This window comes from Ciconia boyciana, chromosome 29, assembly GCF_034638445.1.
Source record: "Ciconia boyciana chromosome 29, ASM3463844v1, whole genome shotgun sequence".
In the NCBI taxonomy this organism is placed as follows: domain Eukaryota; kingdom Metazoa; phylum Chordata; class Aves; order Ciconiiformes; family Ciconiidae; genus Ciconia; species Ciconia boyciana.
In genome coordinates, this window is record NC_132962.1 from 867201 (window position 1) to 891170 (window position 23970).

Consider the following 23970-nt stretch of genomic DNA (forward strand, 5'->3'; position numbering starts at 1 on the left):
GAATATAGATGTATGCACGTGTATATATGAGTATATATGTGCATATGGATGTGCATACGTGTGTATGGGTGGGAATATAGGTGTATGCACATGTATATGTGAGTATATATGTGCATATGGATGTGCATATGCGTGTATGGGTTTGAATATAGGTGTATGCACATGTATATGTGAGTATATATGTGCATATGGATGTGCATATGTCTGGGTGTGAATATAGGTGTATGCATGTGTATAACTGAGTATATATGTGTATATATGCACGTGTGTGTGCATAAAGGTGTGTGCATACGTACATATGGGTGTGTATATACATGCATGTATGTCTGTATGCATATATGTGTGTATGTGTATAGGTATGTATATATGTGTGTATGCATATATGTGTGTGTATAGGTGTATGGGTGTGTATACATGTGTGTGCTTATATGTGTGTGTATACGTGTGTACGGGTGTGTATATGTGTATGGGTGCGTATACATGTGTCTGTGTATACGTGTGTATAGGTGTGTATATATGTGTGTATGCATATATGTGTGCGTGTATAAATGTGTATAGGTGTGTATATATGTGCATATGTGTATTTAACTGTATATGTGTATGCGTGTCTATATGTGTGTACACAGGTGTATAGACGTACATACGTACATGTATATGTACATACACATGTGTATATGTGTCTGCATAGCCATGTGTATATACGTACATGCGTGTGTACATATATGTGCATATGTGCGTATACAGGTGTACGGGTGCAAAAGTATGTATGTATGTGTGCATATATATATGTATACATGTGTGTATGTGTCTGTATATACGTGCATATATACCTGTGCGTATATACATCTCTGTTTGCCCCTATATTCATGCCCTTGGGGGGGTGTATGTATATATATTACTGAGTCTGTACATGTGTGCACCTATATGCATACACCAAGGGTTGTCTGTGTGTATACGCGCGTGTATACATGTGCATACATGTCTATATGTGTCTATACACGTCTATACGTGTCTATACATGTCTATACGTGTCTACACGCGCCTATATGAGTATATAGGCCCCATTTCAGCCTCTAGCGGCCTCATCGCCCCCCTTTCCCCGCAGACCTCGAGCCTGGGCCCCCCCCCGCCCCACCCGAGCACCCCCGAACCCCACTGGAGACCGAAATTTCCACGGGGGGGGGGAACTTTATAAACGGGGTCGATCCGGTTTTCACGGGGTTTAAAGGAGGCAGCCGCCATCTTGAGGCGCGGCGGAGGCGCCGTAAAACAAGATGGCGGCGCCCACTCAGCCCTCCACCCCTGCCCTTTCGCCACCCCGTCTTGAAGAGGAGCAGGGCCAGGCGGAGCGTAGCGGTTTATTACTCACCGGTATTCACCTTCGCACCCGGTTTGAGGTCGCCGGGAACCGGGTGGGCCGTGGAGGCGGCGGGCAGCGGCAGGGAGCTGGGGGCCGCCATTGCGTACGGTAAGAGGAGGAGGGCGGGGCACCGGCAGCAGCTTCCGGTTCCGGTAGCGGGGCGGGGGGACGTGAGGCCGCTGTGGAGGAGCGGGAGGTAAACACAGGCCGCGGCCCCGCCTCGGGGGGGGGCAGAGAAGGGGGACCGGGGTGGGGAGAGCTTTGGGGGGTCAGGGGTGTTGGGGGGACTTTGGGGGTGTGTGGGGAGGGTGTTGGAGCGGGGGAGCCGTGGGGGTGGGGGATATGGGGGACAGGGTAGTGAGGGGGCATTGGAGGGATAGAGGGGTGATTGGAGGGTGGGGAGGGATGTGGGGGCGTTGGGGGATATGGGGGACGTTGGAAGGGTACTAGAGGGATGTGGGGGTATTGGGGGGACGTGGGGGCATTGGAGGGCATTGGGGGGCATGGGGGCATTGGAGGGATGTGGGGGCATTGGGGGGGACGTGGGGGGCATTGGAGGGGCATTGGGGGGCATGGGGGGCATTGGAGGGATGTGGGGGCATTGGGGGATATGGGGGGCATTGGTGGGATATAGGGGTGGTTGGAGGGGAGCATTAGAGGAGTGGGGGACATGTGGGGGGCATTGGAGGGATATGGGGGTATTGGAGGGGTATTCGAGGGATTTGGGGGGATATGGGGGGCATTGGAGGGGTATTAGAGGGATGTGGGGGGCATTGGGGGATATGGGGGACAGCATAGTGAGGGGGTATTGGAGGGATATAGGGGTGGTTGGAGGGGTGGGGGCATGTGGGGGGGCATTGGAGGGGTGTTAGAGGGATGGGGGGCTTTGGGTGGATATGGGGGGACACTAGAGGAGTGGGGGACGTGGGGGGCATTGGAGGGGTATTAGAGGGATGTGGGGGCATTGGGGGATATGGGGGCATTAGAGGAGTATTAGGATGTGGGGGCATTGGGATGATATGGGGGACAGTGCAATGGAGGGGGCATTTGGGGGCCATTAGAGGGATTTGGGGGGCATTGGGGGGATATGGGGGGCAGTGCAAGTGGTGGGGGGCATTTGGGGGGCCGTTGGAGGGGTGTGGGGGGCATGTGGAGGGCATTGGGGGATATGGGGAGCGGGGCAGTGGTGGGGGGCATTTGGGGAGCATTAGAGGGATGTGGGGGGCATTGGGAGCGATATGGGGGGACATTAGAGGAGTGGGGGACACGTAGGGGGACATGGGGTGGATATAGGGAGTATTAGAGGATGTGGGGGGCTATGGGGGCAGTGCAGTGGTGCGACGTGGGGAGAAATAGGAAGGATTTGGGGGTGCAGTGCATTGGAGGGGCTCTAGGGAGAGGGAATTGGGGAGGGGGCACCCCATGGGGTGCGGGAGGGGGCTGACTTTTTCCCGGTTGTTTTCCAGCCCCCCCCATCCTGTCTCGGCCGATCCAGACCCCAAGTCATCGTCCCCGGGGTGGGGGGGCTGGGGGGGTGTCTCTGTTGGGGGTGGGGGCTTGCCCCCGCTCCCTCCGCACCCCCCCTGTCTGGCTCACCCCCGAAATGAAATAGAGCCCCTTGCTCCGCGCGGGGTGGGCTGGCGCTGAATGGCCCCCCCGCTAAGATGCTGGCCCCCCCCTGAAGCGAAGCGGACCCCGACGTCGCCCGGACTGGGGGGGATCCCGCCATGGGGGACGCGGAGGAGAGGCTGGTTTGGGGGACGAACGGAGGGGACGGACGCCAGACACCTCCCGGGCAGCTGGGGGTCTCCCCGGGGGCGGATGAGGATGAGGTGGGGGCGGCCGTTTCGGGGGGGGCGTCTGATGTCGAAGACCCCAGGACACCCCCGAAAGTGGTAGGAGAGGAGGAGGAGGAGGAGGAAGAGCTGGACCCCAGGATACAGGTGAGGGGTGGGTGCAGGAAGGGTTTTTTTCCTGGTTTCCCCTGTTTTTTGGGGGGAGTGGGGGGGCACAGTGGATTTGGGGGGTTGCATTTCTCCTCCCTCACCCCGCGTTTGGCTTCTCCCTTCCCCAGGAGGAGCTGGAGCATCTCAACCAGGCCAATGAGGAGATCAACCGGGTGGAGCTCCAGCTGGATGTGAGCGGCTCCCCAGTCCCCTAACTGGTCCCCCAGTCCCTCTTCCCCAGTCCATAACCAGTCTGCCAGTCTTTAACTGGTCCCCCAGTCTCCTAACTGGTCCCCTAGTCCTTCCTCCCCAGTCCTTAACCAGTCCCCCAGTCCATAACCATTCTGCCAGTCTTTAACTGGTCCCCCAGTCCTTGTTCCTCTGGTCCTTAACTGGGTCCCCTAGCCCTTAACTGGGTCCCCTAGCCCTTAACTGGGTCCCCTAGCCCTTAACTGGTCCCCCAGCCCTTGTTCCCGGTCCTTAACTGGTGTTCCCGGTCCTTAACTGGTGTTCCCGGTCCTTAACTGGTGTTCCCGGTCCTTAACTGGTCGCCTTCATGCTGGTCCCTGCTGGGTTTTGGGCTCGGTGGGATAGTTGGGTGGGGAGAACCTCCTGCCGAGGGGGTCTCCCTGGGTACAACGAAAGACAGGAGGACACGGGGATGAGATGTTCCTTGCTCCTTACCTCCAGGAAGCCCGCACCGCGTATCGCCGGATCCTTTCCGAGTCTGCCAGGAAGCTCAACACCCAAGGCTCCCAGTTGGGCAACTGCATCGAGAAAGCTCGACCCTACTACGAAGCCCGGCGCCTTGCCAAGGAGGTACCGGCATCCCTCAGGGGTGCAGAAGGATGGGGGGGAGGGGGTGTGTGTCTTTTTTTTCTTCTTTTCCCCCTCCCCAGTGTCGTAACCCCCTCCCCGATTGCCGCGCAGGCTCAGCAGGAGACGCAGAAAGCGGCGTTGCGGTACGAGCGAGCCGTCAGCATGCACAACGCCGCTCGCGAGATGGTCTTCGTGGCGGAGCAGGGGGTCATGGCCGACAAGAACCGTTTGGATCCCACCTGGCAGGAGATGCTCAACCACGCTACTTGCAAAGTACGGGGCGGGGTGTCTTTATCCCCAGGAGAGGTGGGATGGGGCCTGGGAGGAGGCGGCTGGAGGTTGGGGATGATGGGGAGAGGGAGGACCCCGCTTCTGAAGGGGTTTTGGGGTGTCCCCAGGTCAACGAGGCGGAGGAAGAGCGGCTGCGGAGCGAGCGGGAGCACCAACGCGTGACCCAGCTGTGTCAGCAAGCCGAGGCCAAGGTCCAAGCCCTCCAGAAGTCCCTCAAACGCGTCATCGTTAAGAGCAAGCCTTATTTCGAGCTGAAAGCCCAGTTCAACCAGATCCTCGAGGTAGCGGCTGGGGGACAGACATGGCTCTGCCGCTTGCGGTGGGACCCCTCGGGCTGGTGAGGGGCACGGGGGTCCCATTTTGGGGAGGATCCTGCTGTTTTCTGCCAACTTTCGGGGTGAGGTGGATTGCGGGGAGAAAAGGAGGCTGGTGGGGTCGGCCCCGCGTTTTGGGAAGGGACGCTGGGACACCATGGTGGCCGATGCCATCTCCTGTCCTCCTGCAGGAGCACAAGGCCAAGGTGACGGCGCTGGAGCGGTTGGTGTCACAAGCCAAGACGCGTTATTCGGTGGCCCTGCGTAACCTGGAGCAGATCAGCGAACAGATCCACGCTCGACGTCTCCAACGCCTCATCGTTCGTCGAGCTTCGCCGGTGGGAGCCGAAGCCAGTCCCCAACACGCCGGTACCGAGGTGGGGGTGACAGGAGGGACACATTTGGGGGCTGAGTGCCCCCCAGCCGACACGCTTTCGGTGCTCAGCCTTCAAACCATCGCCTCCGACCTGCAGAAGTTCGACTCGGTCGAACATTTATTGGGCTTGTCGGACGCTACCAGCCTCAACAGCGACGAGCTGGAGGAACGGGAGCAACGCCGGGGCGGGCAGGGTCACTTCAAACATCACCGAAGCATCAGCCTTTAGCCCCCCCCAAGTCCCCCCTGTGGCTTCTCCCCTCCCTGGGGAACCCCAAAAAGACGGAGCGGGGTCAGTGGGGGTCGCCGTTATCTGCTGCAGAGGCTGCAGGGGGGAGGATGGAGCTGATGGGGCGACGCTTGGAAGCCCCTTGTTGACAAAGGTGATGCCGTCAGGGGCCAAAATTTGGGGGGTTGTTGGGGTTCACCCCTCTGAATTTGGTGGATGAAGTAGTGGGGGGGTCGATGTGAGCCGTGTCCTGTGGGACTGCATGTGCCCAGCATTGGGATACTGAGTTAAGCTGCCCGTTGGGTGTTGGCAGCGAGCGGCTGGGTGGGCAAAGCTGCTAACGAAGCTGCTCAGTTGCAGCCCCTCCTCAGCGCAGGAGCTGCTCCCCTAAAACGCTCTGGGGCGGGGGGGGGCTGTACTGGGGACCCTGCCTGCCGGGGCTGGGGGGGAGGACAGCATCCCCCTGCCTGTCCTCCCCTCCTTTCACCCCAGTCCCCCCTAAATTTCAGACGGTTATTTGGGGTTATTTTCCCCCTTTTCCAGCAACAGGCGAGGCAGAAGCCAAATTGCACTAACAGGAGGGGGGGCCCCGCAACCGTTTTGGGGTACGGGGAGGGGGGGGGCTGTGGCCATGCCGGGGCTGTGATGAGAACCACGCTGGTTTGAGGCAGCCCCGAGGTCGGTTGGAGTGTATTTTCCGGTGAGTAAAATTTATCCCTCTCCCCTCCATGTGGTTTTATTCGCTCGATTGCACCCCGGGTACCCCAAAAAAACCCCCCATGATGATATTTCAGCATCTGGGGAGCAGCTCAAAGCTTCAAGGGGGGGGTAACAACTTTGGGAAGGGGATCGTTCCAGCCCTATGGTGATGATTTTGCTTCCTGAGGTTTTAAAATTCCATCCTGGGGACAGGGTCAAATCCCTGAAGCTTCAAAAACCAAGCCAATAGCCCCAAATATTATTAACATAAATAAAAATCGCTATTATTGGTAATTACATTAATATTCACCCCCTAAATTTTCCTTATTAATGGCTGAAAAAATGATACTTGTTTTTTAAGTATCTAAATTCTCTTCTAATTCTCCAAAGTGTTGATTTTAATAGTTTAATTTGCTTGTTTACTCGATTTTTAAAGAATATGGATTTCCTTCGGGCCGGGGTTCCATTTTTGGGGTAACATCAGGCTATTTTGGGGGGGTACAAGGTGCTGCTCCTACTCTTCCCCTTGGGTTTTACCCGGCGTTTCAGAGCCAGCTTGAAGGATTGGAGGGAAAATAGGAAATTTTGGGGAAAATGGTGGTGGTGGTGGGGTGTCAACGCCTGGATTTTGCTTGGGGAGGGGGGGCCCAAGGGACTGGGGGGACCCCCCCCAGATTTGGGGTTCCCTGGGGTTTGTGGCTGGGAAGGGAAGAACCTGGTGGCACCCCAAGGGATGTGGGGGTCGTACAGCTAGCCCCCACCCCGAAGCATGGTGGGGTGGCTGGGGGTGCATGCTGGCAGCACCCCAAGGGATTTTGGGGGTCCCATTGCTGGCCCCCCCCACCCCAAAACACAGTGGGATAGGTTACCCATCACCCCAACAGATCTGGGGTCCCATCGCTGCCCCCCCCCCCACCCCAACACACATCATGGGAGGGCATCCAGGATGCCACCACCAAGCCCACCACATCCCAAAGTTACAAATATATTTTCTCCCTCCATCCACGTACATTTTTTTTGGGGGGGGGGGTCAGCCCCCTTTTTTTGGGGGGGTCAGCCCCCCTTTTTTTGGGGGGTGAAGCTCAAGAACATCTACGTGGCGATTCCTCCTCTTCCTCCGCTTGCTTTTCCCCCGTGAACCGAGCTCCATCCTCAATCCTTCTCCTCCCCGGGTGGCTCGTGGAGCCGCTGGTGCTTGACCAAGCTCGATCGGACGCTGAATCTCTTCCCACAAGCCGCACAGGGATACGGTTTCTCTCCCGTATGGATCCGTCGATGCCGACTGAGGTTAGAACTTTGAACGAAACGTTTCCCGCAAGCCGGGCACTCGTAGGGTCGTTCTCCCGTATGAAGCCGTTGATGGATAACGAGGATGGAACGAGCGCTGAAGCTTTTCCCGCATTCCCCGCATTTATAAGGTTTTTCTCCCGTATGTAATCCTTGATGGCGTACCAAGCTGGAGCTGACCCGAAATCGTTTCCCGCACTCGGTGCACGTATAGGGGGTCTCGCCGGCATGGGATCGCCTATGGATGAGGAGATCCGAGCTTTGTACGAAGCTTTTCCCACATTCCGGACACTTATAGGGTTTTTCCCCTGTATGCCGACCTCGATGTCGGATGAGATGAGATCGTTCATTAAAGGATTTCCCGCAAAACGAGCAGGAAAAGGGTTTTTCTCCGGTGTGAGTCCGACGATGCTGGATGAGATCCGAGCTTTGCCCGAAACTTTTCTCGCATTCGGGACATTTATAGGGTTTTTCTCCCGTATGGATACGTTGATGACGGAAAAGATTGGAGCGAGCGCTAAAACATTTCCCGCATTCAGAACAAATATAGGGAATATCATCCAGGTGGCTTTGGGAATGCAGGATACGATCAGCCTTCAAGCTTTTCCCGTAAGGAATTTCCATCCCGTGCAGGCGTTGATGACGGAGGAGGTTGGATCGACGGCTGAAGCATTTCTGGCATTCGGGACAACGATGGGGTTTTTCACCCGTATGGGTTTTTTGATGGGAGTTCAGGTGAGAATTCCAGGTAAAAGTTTTCCCGCATTTCAGACAGGGATAAGGACGTTCTCCGGAGTGGATGCGTTGGTGGCGGAGGAGGTAGGCGCTGTGGTTGAAGCTCTTCCCGCATTCGGTGCAGAAAAATCTCCTCTTATCCCTCGGGATCGGGTCCTCCAGGGTGTCGAACCCCTTTCCAGGGAGAAGGGGATGAGCCGAATCTGTTCCCGGGGGATTTTCCTGATGGTTCGGTGTGGTTGCACTCAACCCAGCACTGGCTGGTCCTTCACCTGCTGGGAAATTTGGGATGAGGGCAGGGAGGGATGGGGGATTTGGGGAGGGATGGGGAAATTTGGGATGAGGGCAGGGAGGGATGGGGAAATTTGGGGAGGGATGGGGAAATTTGGGATGAGGGCAGGGAGGGATGGGGGATTTGGGGAGGGATGGGGAAATTTGGGATGAGGGCAGGGAGGGATGGGGGATTTGGGGAGGGATGGGGAAATTTGGGATGAGGGCAGGGAGGGATGGGGGGATTTGGGGAGGGATGGGGAAATTTGGGATGAGGGCAGGGAGGGATGGGGAAATTTGGGAAGGGATGGGGAAATTTGGGATGAGAGCAGGGGGGATGGGGGATTTGGGATGAAGGCAGGGAGGGATGGGGGATTTGGGGAGGGATGGGGAAATTTGGGATGAGGGCAGGGAGGGATGGGGGATTTGCGATGAAGGCAGGGAGGAATGGGGGATTTGGGGAGGGATGGGGAAATTTGGGATGAGGGCAGGGAGGGATGGGGGGATTTGGGGAGGAGACAAGGGATGAGGGATTTGGGAAGGCAGATATGAGGGGAATTGGGGAAGGATGGGGGATTTGGGATGAGGACAGAGGAGGATGGAGGATTTGAGGAGGATACAAGGGATGGGGGATTTGGGGAGGATACAAGGGATGGGGGATTTGGGAAGGCAGAGAGGGATGGGGGGGGATTTGGGATGAGGGCAGGGAGGGATGGGGGGATTTGGGGAGGGATGGTGAGATTTGGGAAGGAGACAAGCGATGAGGGATTTGGGAAGGCAGAGAGGGATGAGGGAAATTGGGAAGGGATGGGGGATTTGGGATGTGGGCAGGGAGGGATGGGGATTTGGGAAGGCAGAGAGGGATGGGGGATTTGGGAAGGCAGAGAGGGATGGGGGATTTGGGGAGGGATGGGGAATTTGGGCAGGGATGGGGGAATTTGGGAAGGAGACAAGGGATGAGGGATTTGGGAAGGCAGATATGAGGGGAATTGGGGAGGGATGGGGGATTTGGGGAGGTGGGGAGGGATGGGGGATTTGGGGAGGTGGGGAGGGATGGGGGGATTTTGGGGAGGCAGCGAGGGATCCCTGATGCTTCAGTGGGGCACCATGGGAAGGGGGAATTTAATAGGTTTTGTGGGATGGGGGGTTGTGGACCCACTCACCCGGCGAGGCCAATGCCTCGTGGTTCTCCTGCATGGCCGGTGAAACCCTGTCCTCCTCCAGCCCCCGAAACAGCAAACCCCTCTGTCGGTCCCTGCAATTCCCAAAAATCACCGACCTGGAGGGATCCAGGGATGGGCAGGAGGATGCGAGGTCCCTCCGGGGGGTCCCCGTTCAGACCCTGGAGGGATAAATGCAGTTGGGTGTTAGCTGGGTGCGATGGTTAAAAGGGCAAAGCATCCTCCTGCAAGTGCTTGGGAGCCGTTTCACCGGTTCCTGAAGCAATTTGGGAGAGGGACGGAAGGGAAATGGGGCGCTGAAGCCCACGGGAGGAAAACGCTAAGGCTGGGGGGCTCTATATGGGGCCCAGAGATGGGATGGTGCCTGGTACTGGGGGTGAGGGGCTCAGCTCTCCTACTGTGTCCTCACCGGGGCAGCCCTGGGACCAAGCGGAGCATCTCTGGGGTCGGGTGGAGCATCCCAGGGATCCAGTGGAGCACTTGAGACTGGGCAGAGCATCCCTGAGATCGAGCTGAGCATCCCAGGGATCCAGTGGGGCACCCAGGATTGGGCAGAGCATCCCAGGGATCCAGTGGGGCACCCAGGACTGGGCAGGGCATCTGAGACCAAGCCGATCATCCCAGGGATCCAGTGGGGCACCCAGGACTGGGCAGAGCATCCCAGGGATCCAGTGGGGCACCCAGGACTGGGCAGAGCATCCCAGGGATCCAGTGGGGCACCCAGGACTGGGCGGAGCATCTCTGGGGTCGGGTGGAGCATCCCAGGGATCCAGTGGGGCACCCAGGACTGGGCAGAGCATCCCTGAGATCGAGCTGAGCATCCCAGGGATCCAGTGGGGCACCCAGGACCGGGTAGAGGGTCCCTGAGACCAAGCGGAGCATCTCTGGGGTCGGGTGGAGCATCCCAGGGATCCAGTGGAGCACTTGAGACTGGGCAGAGCATCCCTGAGACCGAGCTGAGCATCCCAGGGATCCAGTGGGGCACCCAGGACTGGGCAGAGCATCCCAGGGATCCAGTGGGGCACCCAGGACTGGGCAGAGCATCCCTGAGACCAAGCGGAGCATCTCTGGGGTCGGGTGGAGCATCCCTGGGATCCAGTGGAGCACTTGAGACTGGGCAGAGCATCCCAGGGATCCAGTGGGGCACCCAGGACTGGGCAGAGCATCCCTGAGACCAAGTTGAGCATCCCAGGGATCCAGTGGGGCACCCAGGACCGGGCAGAGGGTCCCTGAGACCAAGCGGAGCATCTCTGGGATCGGGTGGAACATCCCAGGGATCCAGTGGGGCACCCAGGACCGGGCAGAGGGTCCCTGAGACCAAGCGGAGCATCTCTGGGATCGGGTGGAACATCCCAGGGATCCAGTGGGGCACCCAGGACCGGGCAGGGCATCCCCGGGACCCAGCAGGGCAGGTCCGGGGCTGGCAAAAGCATCCCCGGGACCGAGCCGAGCAGCCCCGGTACTATGTGGGGCAGCTCCGGGACCGGGTGAAACATCCCCACGACCTGCTGGAACATCTCCAGGACCGGGAAAAGCATCCCCGGGATAGGATAGAGCATCCCCGGGACCAAACCGAGCACCCCCGGGCCCCTCCGGGGTATCCCCGGCACCGGGCGGAGCCTCCCCGGAGCCGCCCCCGCACCTCCCCCGGTACCTGCCGGCTTCGACCTCCTCTTCCTCCGCTTCCTCCGGGCTGGGGCAGCCCTTTCCTGTGTCCTCCCACACCGACCCGGCCTGCAACAGGCTCCGGGAACCGGGGAGGGGGGGGGGGGGGGAATCGAGGCATCCGGCTGCTTCCCCCGAGCATCCCCGGGGCGCTGGACCGGGGAGCCGGGGGGGGGGGGGTGTCTCCCCATTTTTCCATGGAAATACCCAATTTCCTACGGGAATCAGGGCAGATGATTTTGTGAGATCATTTAAAAGAGTAAAACGTCGTGGGGTGGGGTCCCAGCAGGACAAGCTGGTCCCCAAAGTCTGGGGACAACCCCCCCCCAAGAAGAAACCCTAGAGCTTCACCAAGTCCTGATGGCAGAAAAAGGTGGGAAATTAAGAAGCTCCTTTTTATTCCCCCCCCCCCCCCCTTTCCTTTGAAATCTGGGCACAAATCGGAAAAAAAACCCCATGAAATTTTGCTTCAACCTTTTAAAAAAAAAAAAAAAAAGCTTTTTTTTTGGACGCTTGGAGTTGGACACGATGGTCCTTATGGATCCCTTCCAACTTGAGATATTCCATGATGGAATGAGGTTGGAAGAGGTTTCCTGGAGCTGGTCCACCCTTGGAGATACTCAAGGACATGGACATGGGTCTAGAAGACCTTGCTTGAGCTAGATGGTTGGAGTGGCCATCTCCAGGTCTTGGCTCCAAACCTCCATCCACTGGGGACGTGCGGGGGCTTGGTGGGACACTTTGGGATCCCACATCAGCACGTCTGTCCTTGCAGGTGACGGGACCGTGGATGGTGAGGAGGATGGAGGTGGTGAGAGGATGGAGACGTGCCGAAGAGGACCCGGGATGGGACAACGTGGGGCTAGGAAATGGGTGGAGAAGGGGATGAGGGGTGGTGGGATGGGGGACCATGCGCAGACAGGCGGTCCCGTCGCAGGAGATGCCGATGTCTGGGGGGATGGTGGGAGAAGTTTTCCCTGTGGATCATCCCTGGCCACCCACCGGCACGTCCACACTGGCGAGAAGCCCTGCAAGTGTCCCGAGTGTGGGAAGAGCTTCGGGCGCAGCTCCCACCTCATCGTCCACCAACGTACCCACACCCACGAGCGACCCTACAAGTGTCCTGACTGTGGGAAGAGCTTCAACCAGAGGTCCAACCTCCTCATCCACCAGCGGGTCCACACTGGAGAGAGACCCTATGGGTGTCCTGAGTGTGGGAAGAGCTTCAGCTATAGGTCCGTCCTCCTGATCCACCAGAAGACCCACAGCGGGGACAAGCCCTACACCTGTGTTGACTGTGGGAAGATCTTTAGCCAGAGCTCGGACCTCACCAAGCATCGCCGGATCCACACCGGAGAGAGACCTTACGGCTGTGCCGAGTGTGGGAAGACCTTCAGCCTCCATTCCCACCTCCTCTCCCATCAGAAGGCCCACAAAGGTGAGAAGCCCTACGCTTGCCCCGAGTGTGGGAAGAGCTTCAACGATAGCTCCAACCTCATCACCCACCAGCGTATCCACACTGGGGAGAAGCCCTACAGGTGCTCCCAGTGCAGGAAGGATTTTGGACGCCTCTCCCATCTCCACCGACACCAGAGGACCCACACGGGGGAGAAGCCCTTCACCTGCTTGAGCTGCGGGAAGAGCTTCGGTGAGAGCTCATCCCTCATCCGTCACCAACGGGTCCATACATGAGCCTGTTTTGGGGTGGGAAGAGGAGCTCCAGCTTTCCCACCAAGAATGGGGAAAGCAGGTGACACCTTTCCCAGCTTGATGGTGGTGGGTGTCAGGCAGCAGCACCCCACAGATCACCCCAAAATTGGACAGGGAGAAGGAACTCAGTGGGTTTTTTGGGCTGCTGCTCAACCCCAAGACGTGTGGGGCACGTCTGATTTATTCCTTATGGTGTTCCAGCAAAAAACCTGGAGATCCTCCAGGATGGGTGGGAGAAATAAAGGCCAGGTGGGTCTTCCAGGCTCTCTAAGCCTTTGGGGCCATCAGGTCCTCAAAGTCCTGGGTGATGGCCGTCAAGGTGAGGTGTCCCCAAGTCTTGGGTGGTGTTGGCAGGTGAGATCATAGGGTGAGATCACCCAGTTTTGGAGCTGTCAGGAGGACCTGGCTGCAGACCCCAGGGGCGCAAGGGGCCACCCCACATTCATGAAGGAACAGCACGATATGTGCTAGAGCTCTATGTCTTCTCCTGGGACAGGGGATGGTCCTTCCCTTGGTGAGAGGGTCTCCACAGCCTTCATGGGAGGATGCATCTCAGCTGTACGGGGTGGCCCATGTGTTGTAAGGAGTGGTGGTCTCTATCCATGAGATCAGTTGGGACACAGAAGGTCCCAGGGGGTTGGGAATCTTGTCACAGGTCCTTATTGGGAGGGTTTGGTGGAGCCAAACCCCTTGATGGAGCCGAAAACCTTGATGGAGCCGAAAACCTTGATGGAGCCGAAAACCTTGATGGAGCCGAAAACTCTGATGGAGCCAAAAACTCTGATGGAGCCAAAACTTTGATGGAGCCAAAACTTTGATGGAGCCGAAACCTTGATGGAGCCAAAACTCTGATGGAGCCAAAACCTCAATGGAGCCAAAACCTTGTCAGAGCCAAACTCTTCTCCATGATGCCGGATGAGGTGGGGAGGGAGGAGATGCTTCAGGAGCAGCATGGATGTCCCGTTCTTGCAGATGCTGGGATGTCTGGAGAGTCTGTAGCTTGTATCTGGCTTTCTGGAGCTGTAAGGAACAAAGGGACCGGCTCGTCTTGGTGTCATGTGGAGAAACCCAAGACAGGAGCAACATCTGCAGCTGCTCCCAGGCAAGACTTTCTCCGCCCCCCGGCACGGTTTTACCTCGCCGGCTATTTTAGGCGTTCAGCAGAGTGGTCGGGTTTGCCCTTCAGGGAGCAAACCATCTGAAACCTTTGGGTTCGGGAGGACGTTGCAGGCAAATCCTTGGCATGCCAGAAATGCCTTTGCGGCTCTCGCTCCCGCGGAGGGCGCAGGACATGGCCACTTTATCATTTTACCATTCTCTACCACCATTTTCTTGCCAGGTTTTTAAGCTTGCCTACTTATACCCGTCAGATTTTTCAGATCTTTTTTTTGTCTTAATGAAAAAAAAAAAAAGATTCTTTTTCCATATATTGACTATTCATTCAAAGAAGAATCACCTCCTTTTGCTCACCAAAGACCTGCTCTGCTATGGAGGAAGCATCTTGTGCTTTGATGTTGCTCCCCCATACCCCTCCTCATCCTCTTTTTTTTCCACATTAAGACTTCAGATTTATTCAGTTTTGTTCCATTTTTATAATTATCCCGTGGCACGGCCACCACAATTACCTTGTAACTGTATTTTCAGCATTAAAAAAAATTCCTACATCTTCTTTTTATGCATTTATTAAGACACTTATCCATTAAAACCTTTCCCAAATAAAAGTAGGAATATATACATATTCTACGCAGACCCCTTCCCCGCCCAACCCCGGCAGTAATTTAATTAAGACAACGGAAATTTAATATCGATCTAAAAATAAAGGCCCCACCCTGTCCCCCTCCTGGCACCGTTCCCCTCGCAGATGTTTCCTCAGAACCTTCTGCTCCAGCAAAGCCAAGTTCAGGAGGACTCAGGGGGGGTCCCTGGGTTGGACCCCAAAATGGGGCTGTACCCAGGGGTCTCTGCCCCATGGCAGAGCTGTGGGGTGGGGATGGGGCTGGCACCAGCTCCTTGTCCCCGGGGTGCACACGGGGACAGTGGCTGAGGGAGCAGCGTGCCCTGGGGTTGGGGGCTTGCACTTGGCTTGGGGTGCTCAGCCTCCCCCCCAATCCATGGGGTGGGAGGGGGTCTGCTCTTCCTCCCCACTAAGTCCTCCAAGGTGCCGGCGCTGCTTGCATCTCCCCAGGGAGCTGCCTGGGAAGTGGCCAAGACCGTTTGCAATGTGCTGAACCTCTTAAAGACATGCTGAACCCCTTCAAGATGCGCTGAGCTCCTTTGAGATGGGTTGGACCCCTTTGGAGACAACCTGAGCTCCTTTGAGATGGGTTGGACCCCTTTGGAGACAACCTGAGCTCCTTTGAGATGGGTTGGACCCCTTTGGAGACAACCTGAACCCCTTTGAGATGTGCTGAACCCCTTAAAGACATGCGGAACCCATTGGAGACATCCTGAAACCCTTCAAGATGTGCTGAACCCCTTTGGAGATGTCCTTTGAAGATGTCCTGAACCCCTTGGAGATGTGCTGAATCCCTTCAAGACATGCTGAGCTCCTCTGAGACATGCTGAACCCCTTTGGAGCTGTCCTGAACCCCTTGGAGATGAGCTGAACCCCCTGGAGATGTGCCTAAGCCCTTCAAGACATGCTGAGCTCCTTCAAGACATGCTGAACCCTATTGGAGACATCCTGAAGCCCTTTGAGATGTGCTGAACCCCTTAGGAGATGTCCTGAACCCCTTGGAGATGTGCCTAAGCCCTTCAAGACATGCTGAGCTCCTTCAAGACATGCTGAACCCTATTGGAGACATCCTGAAGCCCTTCGAGATGTGCTGAACCCCTTAGGAGATGTCCTGAATCCTTTCGAGATGTGCTGAACCCCTTAGGAGATGTCCTGAATCCCTTCGAGATGTGCTGAACACCTTGGAGATGTGCTGCAGAGCCACCCTAAAAAACATTTTGGAGGCCAAGGGCACTAATGGTCATTAACAACCCCGACGATCCCCACTTGGGACGCCCACCACCCCCTGCCCAGGGCCCAGGGGCTCTATTTAAGCCCAGCCCTGAGGATTTTGGTCCTTTTGCAGGACTTCTTGGAGGAGCATCCATGCATGACCACGGACCCTGCTGATCTGCCCCGTGGGCTACCATCCTGGCTTGCCCCTTGGTCGGGTGGGTGGGATGTGGCCATGGGTGGTGGTGCCTCTTGGAGTCTCGGGGCGGGGGGGGGTGTTAATTTAATTTCTTCTCCTTGGGGTTCACCAGCAGATGTTTGGAGCAGCCCTAGGGATGTGCTGGGACCCAACCCTCCCCTGTGGTCCAAGTGGAGTGGCCTTTTGGGGTTAAAAAGGTGGTTTTGATGCCGCCATGCTCTTGGCTGTCCAAGGACCACAGCTGAAGGGTTCAGCTGGTGAAGGCTCAACACTTCCCTCCATCCTGCTACATTTTTACTGGATTCAGGGGAATCTTGCACTGGAAAAAAAAAATGCACATTTTTAACTGCAGGATGAGTAGCAACTGGGCTTCAAATTGGGGCAACCCAACCAAAGGGGGAAAAAAAATCCTTGGAAAATTGGATCTTGACGTGGTCTGAAGCCCTCCAGAGCAAATGGAAGAGGAACGACCACTTTTCAGCCCACCAAGGGAAAGGACCGCAGCACCGCCAGGGTAGCTAGGCTCTAATTTATTACTACTCATGGAAAGAAAGCGAAAAAAAAAAAAAAAAAAGACGCGAGCCGTGGTGACGAGGCGAGGTGGTCCCCGAAAGCGGACACGGAAGGGACCGTTGACAAGCAGCACAGCGACACGTCCACGCTGGTTTCGGAAGCACGGACAACACCAGAAAATATATAAATTTCACTTAAATCGCAGTTCGGTGTAGGTTTTTTTCCCCAAAAAATATCCTCGCTGAAGCCCTTCGTGTTCTTTTCGGGGTGGCTTTTGCCCCTTGTGGCTCCATTTGGGACCCTGCGCCCCGTGGCACGGTCACCGTGTCCTCCTAAAATAATTCAATTATTTGAACCCCGGGGGAGGTTCTTGACTTCATCCCCATCCCTCCTCTTCCTCCCCCTTCCTCATTTTCCATATGCAAAGTCCTGGGCTCTGTGGGGTGATGGGGAGGGGGCTTCCTCGTGTGTGTCCCCCCCCACTGACCCCCATCCACAGAACCCAGCATTGTAGAGGTCACCAAGCCACCAAGCCACATCATCTCACCATGCCCTTGATTTTGGGCTAATTTGGCCCAAATTGGCCAGAGAGCCCTAAGGCCGGGCGGCGTCTGCACGGGAGCACGTAATTAGCACGCTCATTAATGCACAATCAGCGCAAGGGCGGGGTGAGCACCATCAACGCGCTCATTAATGCATAATTAATGCATCGCCGAGGTGATTTGGAGGTGGGCGTCAAAAGCCATCCCCAACAGCAGCTCCCGTTGACCGCTGGCCAAAATTGAGGCAAGAACATGAGATTTTGGGGCTCCTTCAAATAAGTTTCTTCCCCCCAAAGTGGGGCTGGTGCTGCCTGCGAGGCAGCTTCTTGGGGGGGCTTGGGGATCCGAAGCTGGGGGGGTGTCTGGAGGGTCCCCCCGCAATGCAAAGACAGAATTAACATCCTCGGTGACGTCATGGTTGTGTCAGCGGTGACATCCCAGTTGAGCCATTGGTGACATCATGGTTGTGCCAGCGATGACATCTCAGTTGTGCCATCAGTGACATCCCAGTTGAGCCATCGGTGACATCCCCGTTGTGCCAGCGGTGACATCATGGTTCTGTCAGCGGTGACACCCTGGTTGTACCATTGGTGACATCCCATTTGTGACATCATGGTTGTGCCAGCGATGACATCTCAGTTGTGCCATCAGTGACATCCCGTTTATGCCATCGGTGACATCCCAGTTGAGCCATTGGTGAGATCATGGTCGTGCCAGTGATGACATCATGGTTGTGCCATCAGTGACATCCCAGTTGTGCCATCGGTGACATCTTGGTTGTGCCAGCAACGACACCATGGTTGTGCCATCGGTGACATCCTGGTTGTGCCAGCTGGGACACGCTGGTTATGCCAGCAGTGATGTCCTGGTTCTACCATCGGTGACATCATGGTTCTACCATCGGTGACATCGCAGTTCTACCATCGGTGACATCACGGTTGTGGCATCGGTGACATCACGGTTGTGCCATGAGTGACAACCCGGTTTCGCAGCGGGGTTGGCCGGGGAGCCAGGCAGGTCCCCAAAACATGTCGCATGGAGCCGGGAACAATCCTCGGGGGCTGTTTAATCGGGCAAGGGGACGGTGCAGCTCTGCATCCCGCGGCCGCATCGCGCACCCCGCGGCTGGATCCCGCGTCCCGCTGTGCATCGCTTCTCCTCCGCCCATCGCACCTCCGAGCTGCGCAGCCCTCGAGCAAACACCCGGAGCCAATTCCATCCACTCCGGGCGTATTATTATTATTTTTTTTTAATTCTTATTTTTTTCCGCATCCAACGATCCGGCAGCAATTCCCGGCGCTGCCGCATCCGACGCCAAGCTCGGCCCCTGCTTCCCGTGGCGCTGCCTGCGATCGCTGCCTGACGCAGGCTCCGGTACTTCCTTAGGATGGTTGGTTTTATCCCTTTCTTTATTTTTATCACCAATTTTTTTCTATTCCATACGTCCTTTGCTTTCTTTTCCTCCTCTTCCTTTTCATTTTCTATTTTTTTTCCATATTTTGATATTTTTCCTCTTTTTTTGCACCTACAGTACTACCTGTTCCTCTTGCTGACATTTTCAACTTTTTTTTTTTTAATAAACACAACAAGTCCTTCCCGTAGCACGTCTGCACCTCTTGAATTATTTTGTTTTCAGTTGAAACCTTCCCGATTCCAGAGATTTCAGCAATTCCCTACTTTTCCAAAACTCTTATTTCAGCTTTTTATCCTCTTTCGGGAAAAAAAAAGAAGTCATTCCCAGCCTTAATTCTTTTTCTTCTGTATTTCTTTCCATGCTTTGATATTTTGCGTGTAACCCTTTCTGTTCCTCTTAAGTGGTTTTTTTTTTTAAATTTTTAATAATTCTCTTCATTTATTTTCCCCCAAGAAGCGCTCGCTCCCCCGGTAACGGGGAGAAATCGGGAAATGGGAGAAATCGGGATTTCAGGCAGCAAAAAAAGTACCGCCACCGCCTTTTCCCGATAGTACCGAAATGCGCTGAATCCCGCTCCAAAGGGATGGAGCAAAAGCAAACATAAAAATCCAGGAAAATCAGTAATAATAAAAAAACCCCCACCACAAACGCATGAAAGTTTTTGCAAAGTCCGCGTGGAAAAGGAAAAAAAAATAACAAACCCAAAATATTCCATTAAGTGCCTGAAAAATGACGTCACAAAATTGTGTGGTTTTGCCCAAAAGTATTTTCTTTCCAAAAGGAAAAAAAATAATAAAAAATAAAAGAAGAAAACCCTGACCGGCTCCATTTCTGAGGAAAGATGTGGGATAAGACGAGCTCAGGGAGACGCTGCAGGAGACAGGGACATGGAAATATCCCCGAGTCCCTCATGGCAGCTCCCGGGCGGGCAGAGGGCAATGCGGCGGCATGGGAAAACCCCCATTTCTGCTGTTTTTTCTCCCAAAATGCTCCAAGGTGGGAGCAGAGGATGGTACCCGGATGGGGGTAATGACGTGAACGTTCATCCGATGAGGAGCAGAGGGGCGAGGTGGGAAGATGCTCCGGAGGACACCAACGGGAGATGCTGGGATGAGTGGTGGGGTGGGGAGTGGGGGGACAGGGATGGAGGTTGGGGTCCCAGTGTGGAGCTGGGGGGATGCCGGGGGGAAGCACCCAGTGCTGGCAGCGAGATCATTAATTAGCCATGAAGGTTGAACAGCTCCCGGTGGGAACAAGCCTCCCAACGCTGGGGCTTTGAGGTCAACCCAGGCTGGGTGTTAGGTGAGCGGCTGGGCAGGTAGGGGGAAGGATGGAGCCAGGGCCACGGCTGGGGATGAAGGAACTCCCTCATCCCCTAATTAGAGAGATCATTCATTAGCCACACAGGCTGAACGGCTCCAGGTGGGAACAAGCCCCCCAACGCCAGGTCTTTGAGGTCAACCCAGGTTGGGTGTTGGGCAAGCGGCTGGGGAGGTTGGGAGGAGGACGGAGCCACGCCATAAGGGGAACTTCCCCATCCCCTGATTAGAGAGATCATTCATTAGCCACACAGGCTGAACGGCTCCAGGTGGGAACAAGTCCACCAACACCAGGTCTTTGCGGTCAACCCAGGATGGGTGTTGGGCGAGCGGCTGGGGAGGTTGGGAGGAGGAGGAGGAGGGAGCCACAGCCAGGGCCGGGCACCGCTCAGTTGATGAGGGAGGAGGTCTGGGGCCCTGAGGCGGGCGCCGAGGGGAAGGAGGGGTGGGGGAAGGCGCGGGCAGGGAAGGAGAGGGCCCACGGCAGGTCCAGGGCGGGGCTGGAGAGGGAAGGGATGGGCAGGGGCGAGGGGGAGGCAGGGAAGGAGGGCAGCGAGGGGATGGGGGCCGCCGAGCCCCCCAACGGCGGGGAGAAGGCGGCGCCGGAGAAGGCGCTGGAGGGCGGCAGGGGGCTGCTGGCAGCGGCGGTGGCCGTGGTGGCTTTGGGCTTGTCCCCGGCGTGGGTGCGTTGGTGGCGGTTGAGGTGGGAGCTACGGCTGAAGCACTTGCCGCACTCGGGACACTTGTAGGGCTTCTCGCCGGTGTGGACGCGTTGGTGGATGGTGAGCTCGGAGCGTTGGATGAAGCTCTTGCCGCACTCGGAACATTGGTAGGGTTTCTCGCCGAGGTGGATGCGTTGGTGCTTGATGAGGTTGGAGGAGACGCTGAAGCATTTACCGCAGACGTTGCACTTGTAGGGTTTCTCCCCGGTGTGCATCCGGCGGTGCTTGGTGAGGTCCGACTTCTGGATGAAACCCTTCCCGCAATCGGGACACTTGTAGGGCTTCTCGCCAAGGTGGGTCCGTTGATGTTTGATGAGGTTGGAGCGGACACTGAAGCTCTTCCCGCAGTCCCCACACTTGTAGGGCTTTTCTCCCGTATGCATCCGGCGATGCTTCACCAATGCCGAATTTTGCCCAAAGCTCTTCCCGCATTCGGGGCAGGTATAGGGTTTCTCCCCCGTCTGCGTCCCCTGGTGCTTGACGTTCTCCGCCCGGTAAGTGAAGCTCTTCCCACACTCGCTGCACTTATGGGTCCTCTCCGGTGCCGGTCGGGCACGGGCACCCCAAAGAAAGCTCTTCCCGCAATCGGTGCACTTACAGGGTCGTTCACCGGTGCCGGTCAACAGCCGCCGGCGCTTGTTGGAGGCCAAAAAGCTCTTGCCGCAATCGGTGCATTGGCAGGGTTGCTCGGCGCCGGCATGGACGCGTTGGTGCCTCTCCAGGTGGGAACTCTGGGAGAAGCTCTTCCCGCAGTCCCCACAACGGTAGGGTTTCTCACCCATATGGATACGCCGATGCCGGTCAAGATGGGAGCTCCAGGCAAAGCTCTTACCGCAATCACCGCATTGGTAGGGTTTGCCGGCAGCGTGGCTCCGTTGATGCTGCAGCAACGCGGCGTTCAAGCCGAAACCCTTCCCGCACTCGCCGCACTTGTAGGGCTTCTCGCCAGCGTGGGCGCGCCGGTGCTTGGCCAACGCTGCGCTCTTGGTGAAGCCCTTCCCGCATTCACCGCACTGCAAGGGCTTCTCGGGAGTCTTGGAGCCTTCGGTGCCGCGAGGAGCCGGGCAGCGACCGCAATCGGTGCAACGGCAAGTGGGTTCGCCGGCGACGGCGTGGGTACGGCGATGCCGGTCGAGGTGGGAGCTCCAGCTGAAGCTCTTACCGCATTCAGGGCAGGCGTAGGGCTTTTCGCCGGTGTGGATCCGGCGATGCCGCTCCAGATGCGAATTCCAGTTGAAACCCTTCCCACAATCCCCACATTTGTAGGGTTTTTCCTCCAGGTGTAATTTTTGGTGCTTCACCAAACTGGTGCTGGCCGGGAAACTCTTCCCGCAGACACCGCATTGGCAAGGCGCTGTGCCGGCACCGGCGCTGGCATGCACCCGTTGATGTTGGATGAACGCTGAACCAACGCTAAAGGTCTTGCCGCAATCGGGGCACTTGTAGGGTTTATCGCTGGCGTGCCGGCGTTGATGGGTGATGAGGGTTGAGCTGAGCCGAAAACATTTCCCACATTCGGGGCATTTATGGGGTCGTTCGGTCCCTCGCCGGCGTTTGTTGAAGGCGGAACCGAAAGCCAAAGCTTTGCCGCAATCGTGGCAGCGGCCGTGGCCGAGCAAGCTCCGCGGGGGAAATTTCTTGAAGCCTCGGTGGCCCGATTTACCCTGTCGCTTGCCCGATGGCTTTCTGGGCTGGTTCTCTGGTTTTTGGGGACCGTCGCTGGGCTTCGTCCCCTCTCCACCGGTGGGGCTGGTCCCTTTGGGCTTCCCCGCTGGCGTCCCCTCGGCATCCACCTTCTCCAGCTCGCCCGGTGGTGGGTCTTCCTCTTCGTTCTCACTCAACAACCCATCATCTACAGGGAAAAAAGGGGGTGAGGACCCGACCCCGTCACCGAAAACCCACCGGTGGGCTGCCCGCATCCCTCCCGGCGTCACGGCGGCCGTATCCGGCTGCTTTCCTGTCTCCTGTCTACGCATCACCCCACGGTTTTGGGGCTTCCAAAATAGGCTCTTGGTCATCACCGGCACTAACCGGCAACGCGATCGGTGACTTACCGGACACCAACCCCCTCCTCCGGTGCGATTCAGCGAAGGCGGTGATCCGCGGCCAACTGATGGCGATTTCCTCGGCTGGGGGAGACAATTGGATACCGGTTATAGCTCTTTGCACCCCAAAAATTCTAACGCCAGGGTGGGGATGGCCAAAGGCACCAAAGCCATAAAACCACAGCTGGAAATGGGGTCCCGGTTGAATTCCCCCCCCCCCCCGCCTCCCCAGCTCTATTTAAGCTCAATGCTGGCGATTTTGGTGTTTTTACACCGTATGAATTCAGCCACTAATTAAGGTAATTTAATTTAATTTTATTCTCCTTAAATAATAACAAATTAGGGAGAAATTAAGGGAAATTAAGAGCCTCACCCAGGGAGATGACGCTCTCGTAGCTCTCCTGCATCTTGTCCCGGTGCTCCAGGCTTGTCCCGGTGCCGGCACGTTTTTGGGGGGGTGGTGGTGGTGGGGTGTCACCGGTCCCTGCAACGCAAACGGCTCCGGTTCAGGTATTGGGGTCCACGGTGGGGGGGGGACACACAACCCAAACTGGGTGCCCCCCCATGTCCTGCTGGATGTAGGGACCATACAGGGGGTCCCTGCATCACCCTGGGGGTGTCGTGTCTGGGTGGCAATGGGTGCTGGGGTATGACCCCCCCCCCCCGGGTGTTTTGGGGTGCTTCACCCCAAAGCACCCCCAGTAACTACGCTGTGGGAAGGGACCCCCCCCCCAGAAGGTTGGGGGGCACTTAAATAAGGGTTGGGGTGACCGCAGGGAGCGGGGATGGGGATGGGGGGGTTAAATGCAATCGGGGTGAAGGCAAGGGGTGGAAATTAAAGGGGGGGCATGGAAATATAATGGGGGGATTAAAATGCAACAGGGCTGGAGGGAAAATGAAAATCGCAGCGGAATGCAAAGAGGGGAGAAAAGGGAGGGTCTGGGGGGGATACAGCGGAGGTGGGTGCGGGGGTAAAATGAGAATATAACGGAGGTGGGTGCAAGGAGGGGTTTTTTTTTGGGGGGGATGAAAACAGAAGGCGGCTGGATGCGGGAGGGGGAAGGGGAAAATCTGAACGAGGTGAAGGCGGAGGGGGTAAAATAGAGGGGGTGGGCGAGGGGATGATGGGGAGCGTCGTCCCCCCCCATCTCCCCGGGGGGAGGGCTGTCGGGGTGCGGCCGGGCGGGTCCCCCCCATCCCCAGGGGTCTCCCCGTTACCTGGTACCGGGACCGGAGGGATGCGGAGGCGATGGAGGAATCCGGGGGGTGTGTGTGTGTGTGTGTATGGGGGGGAAATTGGGAAGGGGGGAGAAGCGAGGGTGGGGGCGGCGCCGGGGCTGTTGCACGCCGGCTCGGTGAGCCCGGACACACAGGAAGGGGATGGAGC

At 56.9% G+C, this 23970-nt stretch overlaps 3 protein-coding genes across 7 annotated transcripts; 2 read left to right on the forward strand and 1 right to left on the reverse strand.

The window, feature by feature from the left end:
• Positions 1-1500: 1500 nt before the first annotated feature.
• On the forward strand, positions 1501-6059 carry SH3BP5L (SH3 binding domain protein 5 like). Its single transcript, XM_072848005.1, has 7 exons — positions 1501-1556; positions 2827-3303; positions 3435-3497; positions 3997-4125; positions 4237-4398; positions 4524-4697; positions 4922-6059. Exons 2-7 carry the CDS (start codon positions 3088-3090, stop codon positions 5333-5335), a joined length of 1158 nt encoding a protein of 385 aa, XP_072704106.1. The 5' UTR covers positions 1501-1556; positions 2827-3087; the 3' UTR covers positions 5336-6059.
• Positions 6060-7186: 1127 nt separating this feature from the next.
• LOC140644814 (uncharacterized) lies at positions 7187-23835 on the reverse strand. Of its 5 annotated transcripts, XM_072847898.1 has the most exons (4): positions 23802-23835; positions 22957-23067; positions 22593-22667; positions 16542-22390 (listed from the first exon to the last, which is right to left on the reverse strand). In XM_072847898.1, exons 2-4 carry the CDS (start codon positions 22988-22990, stop codon positions 20205-20207), a joined length of 2295 nt encoding a protein of 764 aa, XP_072703999.1. In that variant the 5' UTR covers positions 22991-23067; positions 23802-23835; the 3' UTR covers positions 16542-20204. The 5 variants fall into 5 exon arrangements, with proteins under 5 accessions (XP_072704003.1, XP_072704002.1, XP_072704001.1 ...); XM_072847902.1 differs by lacking the exons at positions 16542-22390; positions 22593-22667; positions 22957-23067; positions 23802-23835 and adding exons at positions 7187-8328; positions 9490-9668; positions 11162-11211; XM_072847901.1 differs by lacking the exons at positions 16542-22390; positions 22593-22667; positions 22957-23067; positions 23802-23835 and adding exons at positions 7187-8331; positions 9490-9668; positions 11162-11211.
• On the forward strand, positions 11498-14539 carry LOC140644866 (uncharacterized). The gene is made up of 2 exons (XM_072848028.1): positions 11498-11545; positions 11948-14539. The coding sequence occupies exons 1-2, from the start codon at positions 11533-11535 to the stop codon at positions 12862-12864; spliced, it is 930 nt and encodes a 309-aa protein (XP_072704129.1). The 5' UTR covers positions 11498-11532; the 3' UTR covers positions 12865-14539.
• Positions 23836-23970: the final 135 nt, after the last annotated feature.

Excerpts from the sequence above, each read along its gene's own strand:
- LOC140644814 (XM_072847898.1), bottom strand. The coding sequence starts at position 22,990 with ATGCAGGAGAGCTACGAGAGCGTCATCTCCCTGG. Across the intron at positions 22,668-22,956 it reads CGAGAGCGTCATCTCCCTGG|CCGAGGAAATCGCCATCAGT; the intron begins GTGAGGCTCTTA and ends TGTCTCCCCCAG. Across the intron at positions 22,391-22,592 it reads GAGGAGGGGGTTGGTGTCCG|ATGATGGGTTGTTGAGTGAG; the intron begins GTAAGTCACCGA and ends TTTTCCCTGTAG.
- SH3BP5L (XM_072848005.1), top strand. The coding sequence starts at position 3,088 with ATGGGGGACGCGGAGGAGAGGCTGGTTTGGGGGACGAACGGAGGGGAC. Across the intron at positions 3,498-3,996 it reads GGGTGGAGCTCCAGCTGGAT|GAAGCCCGCACCGCGTATCG; the intron begins GTGAGCGGCTCC and ends CCTTACCTCCAG. Across the intron at positions 4,698-4,921 it reads AGTTCAACCAGATCCTCGAG|GAGCACAAGGCCAAGGTGAC; the intron begins GTAGCGGCTGGG and ends GTCCTCCTGCAG.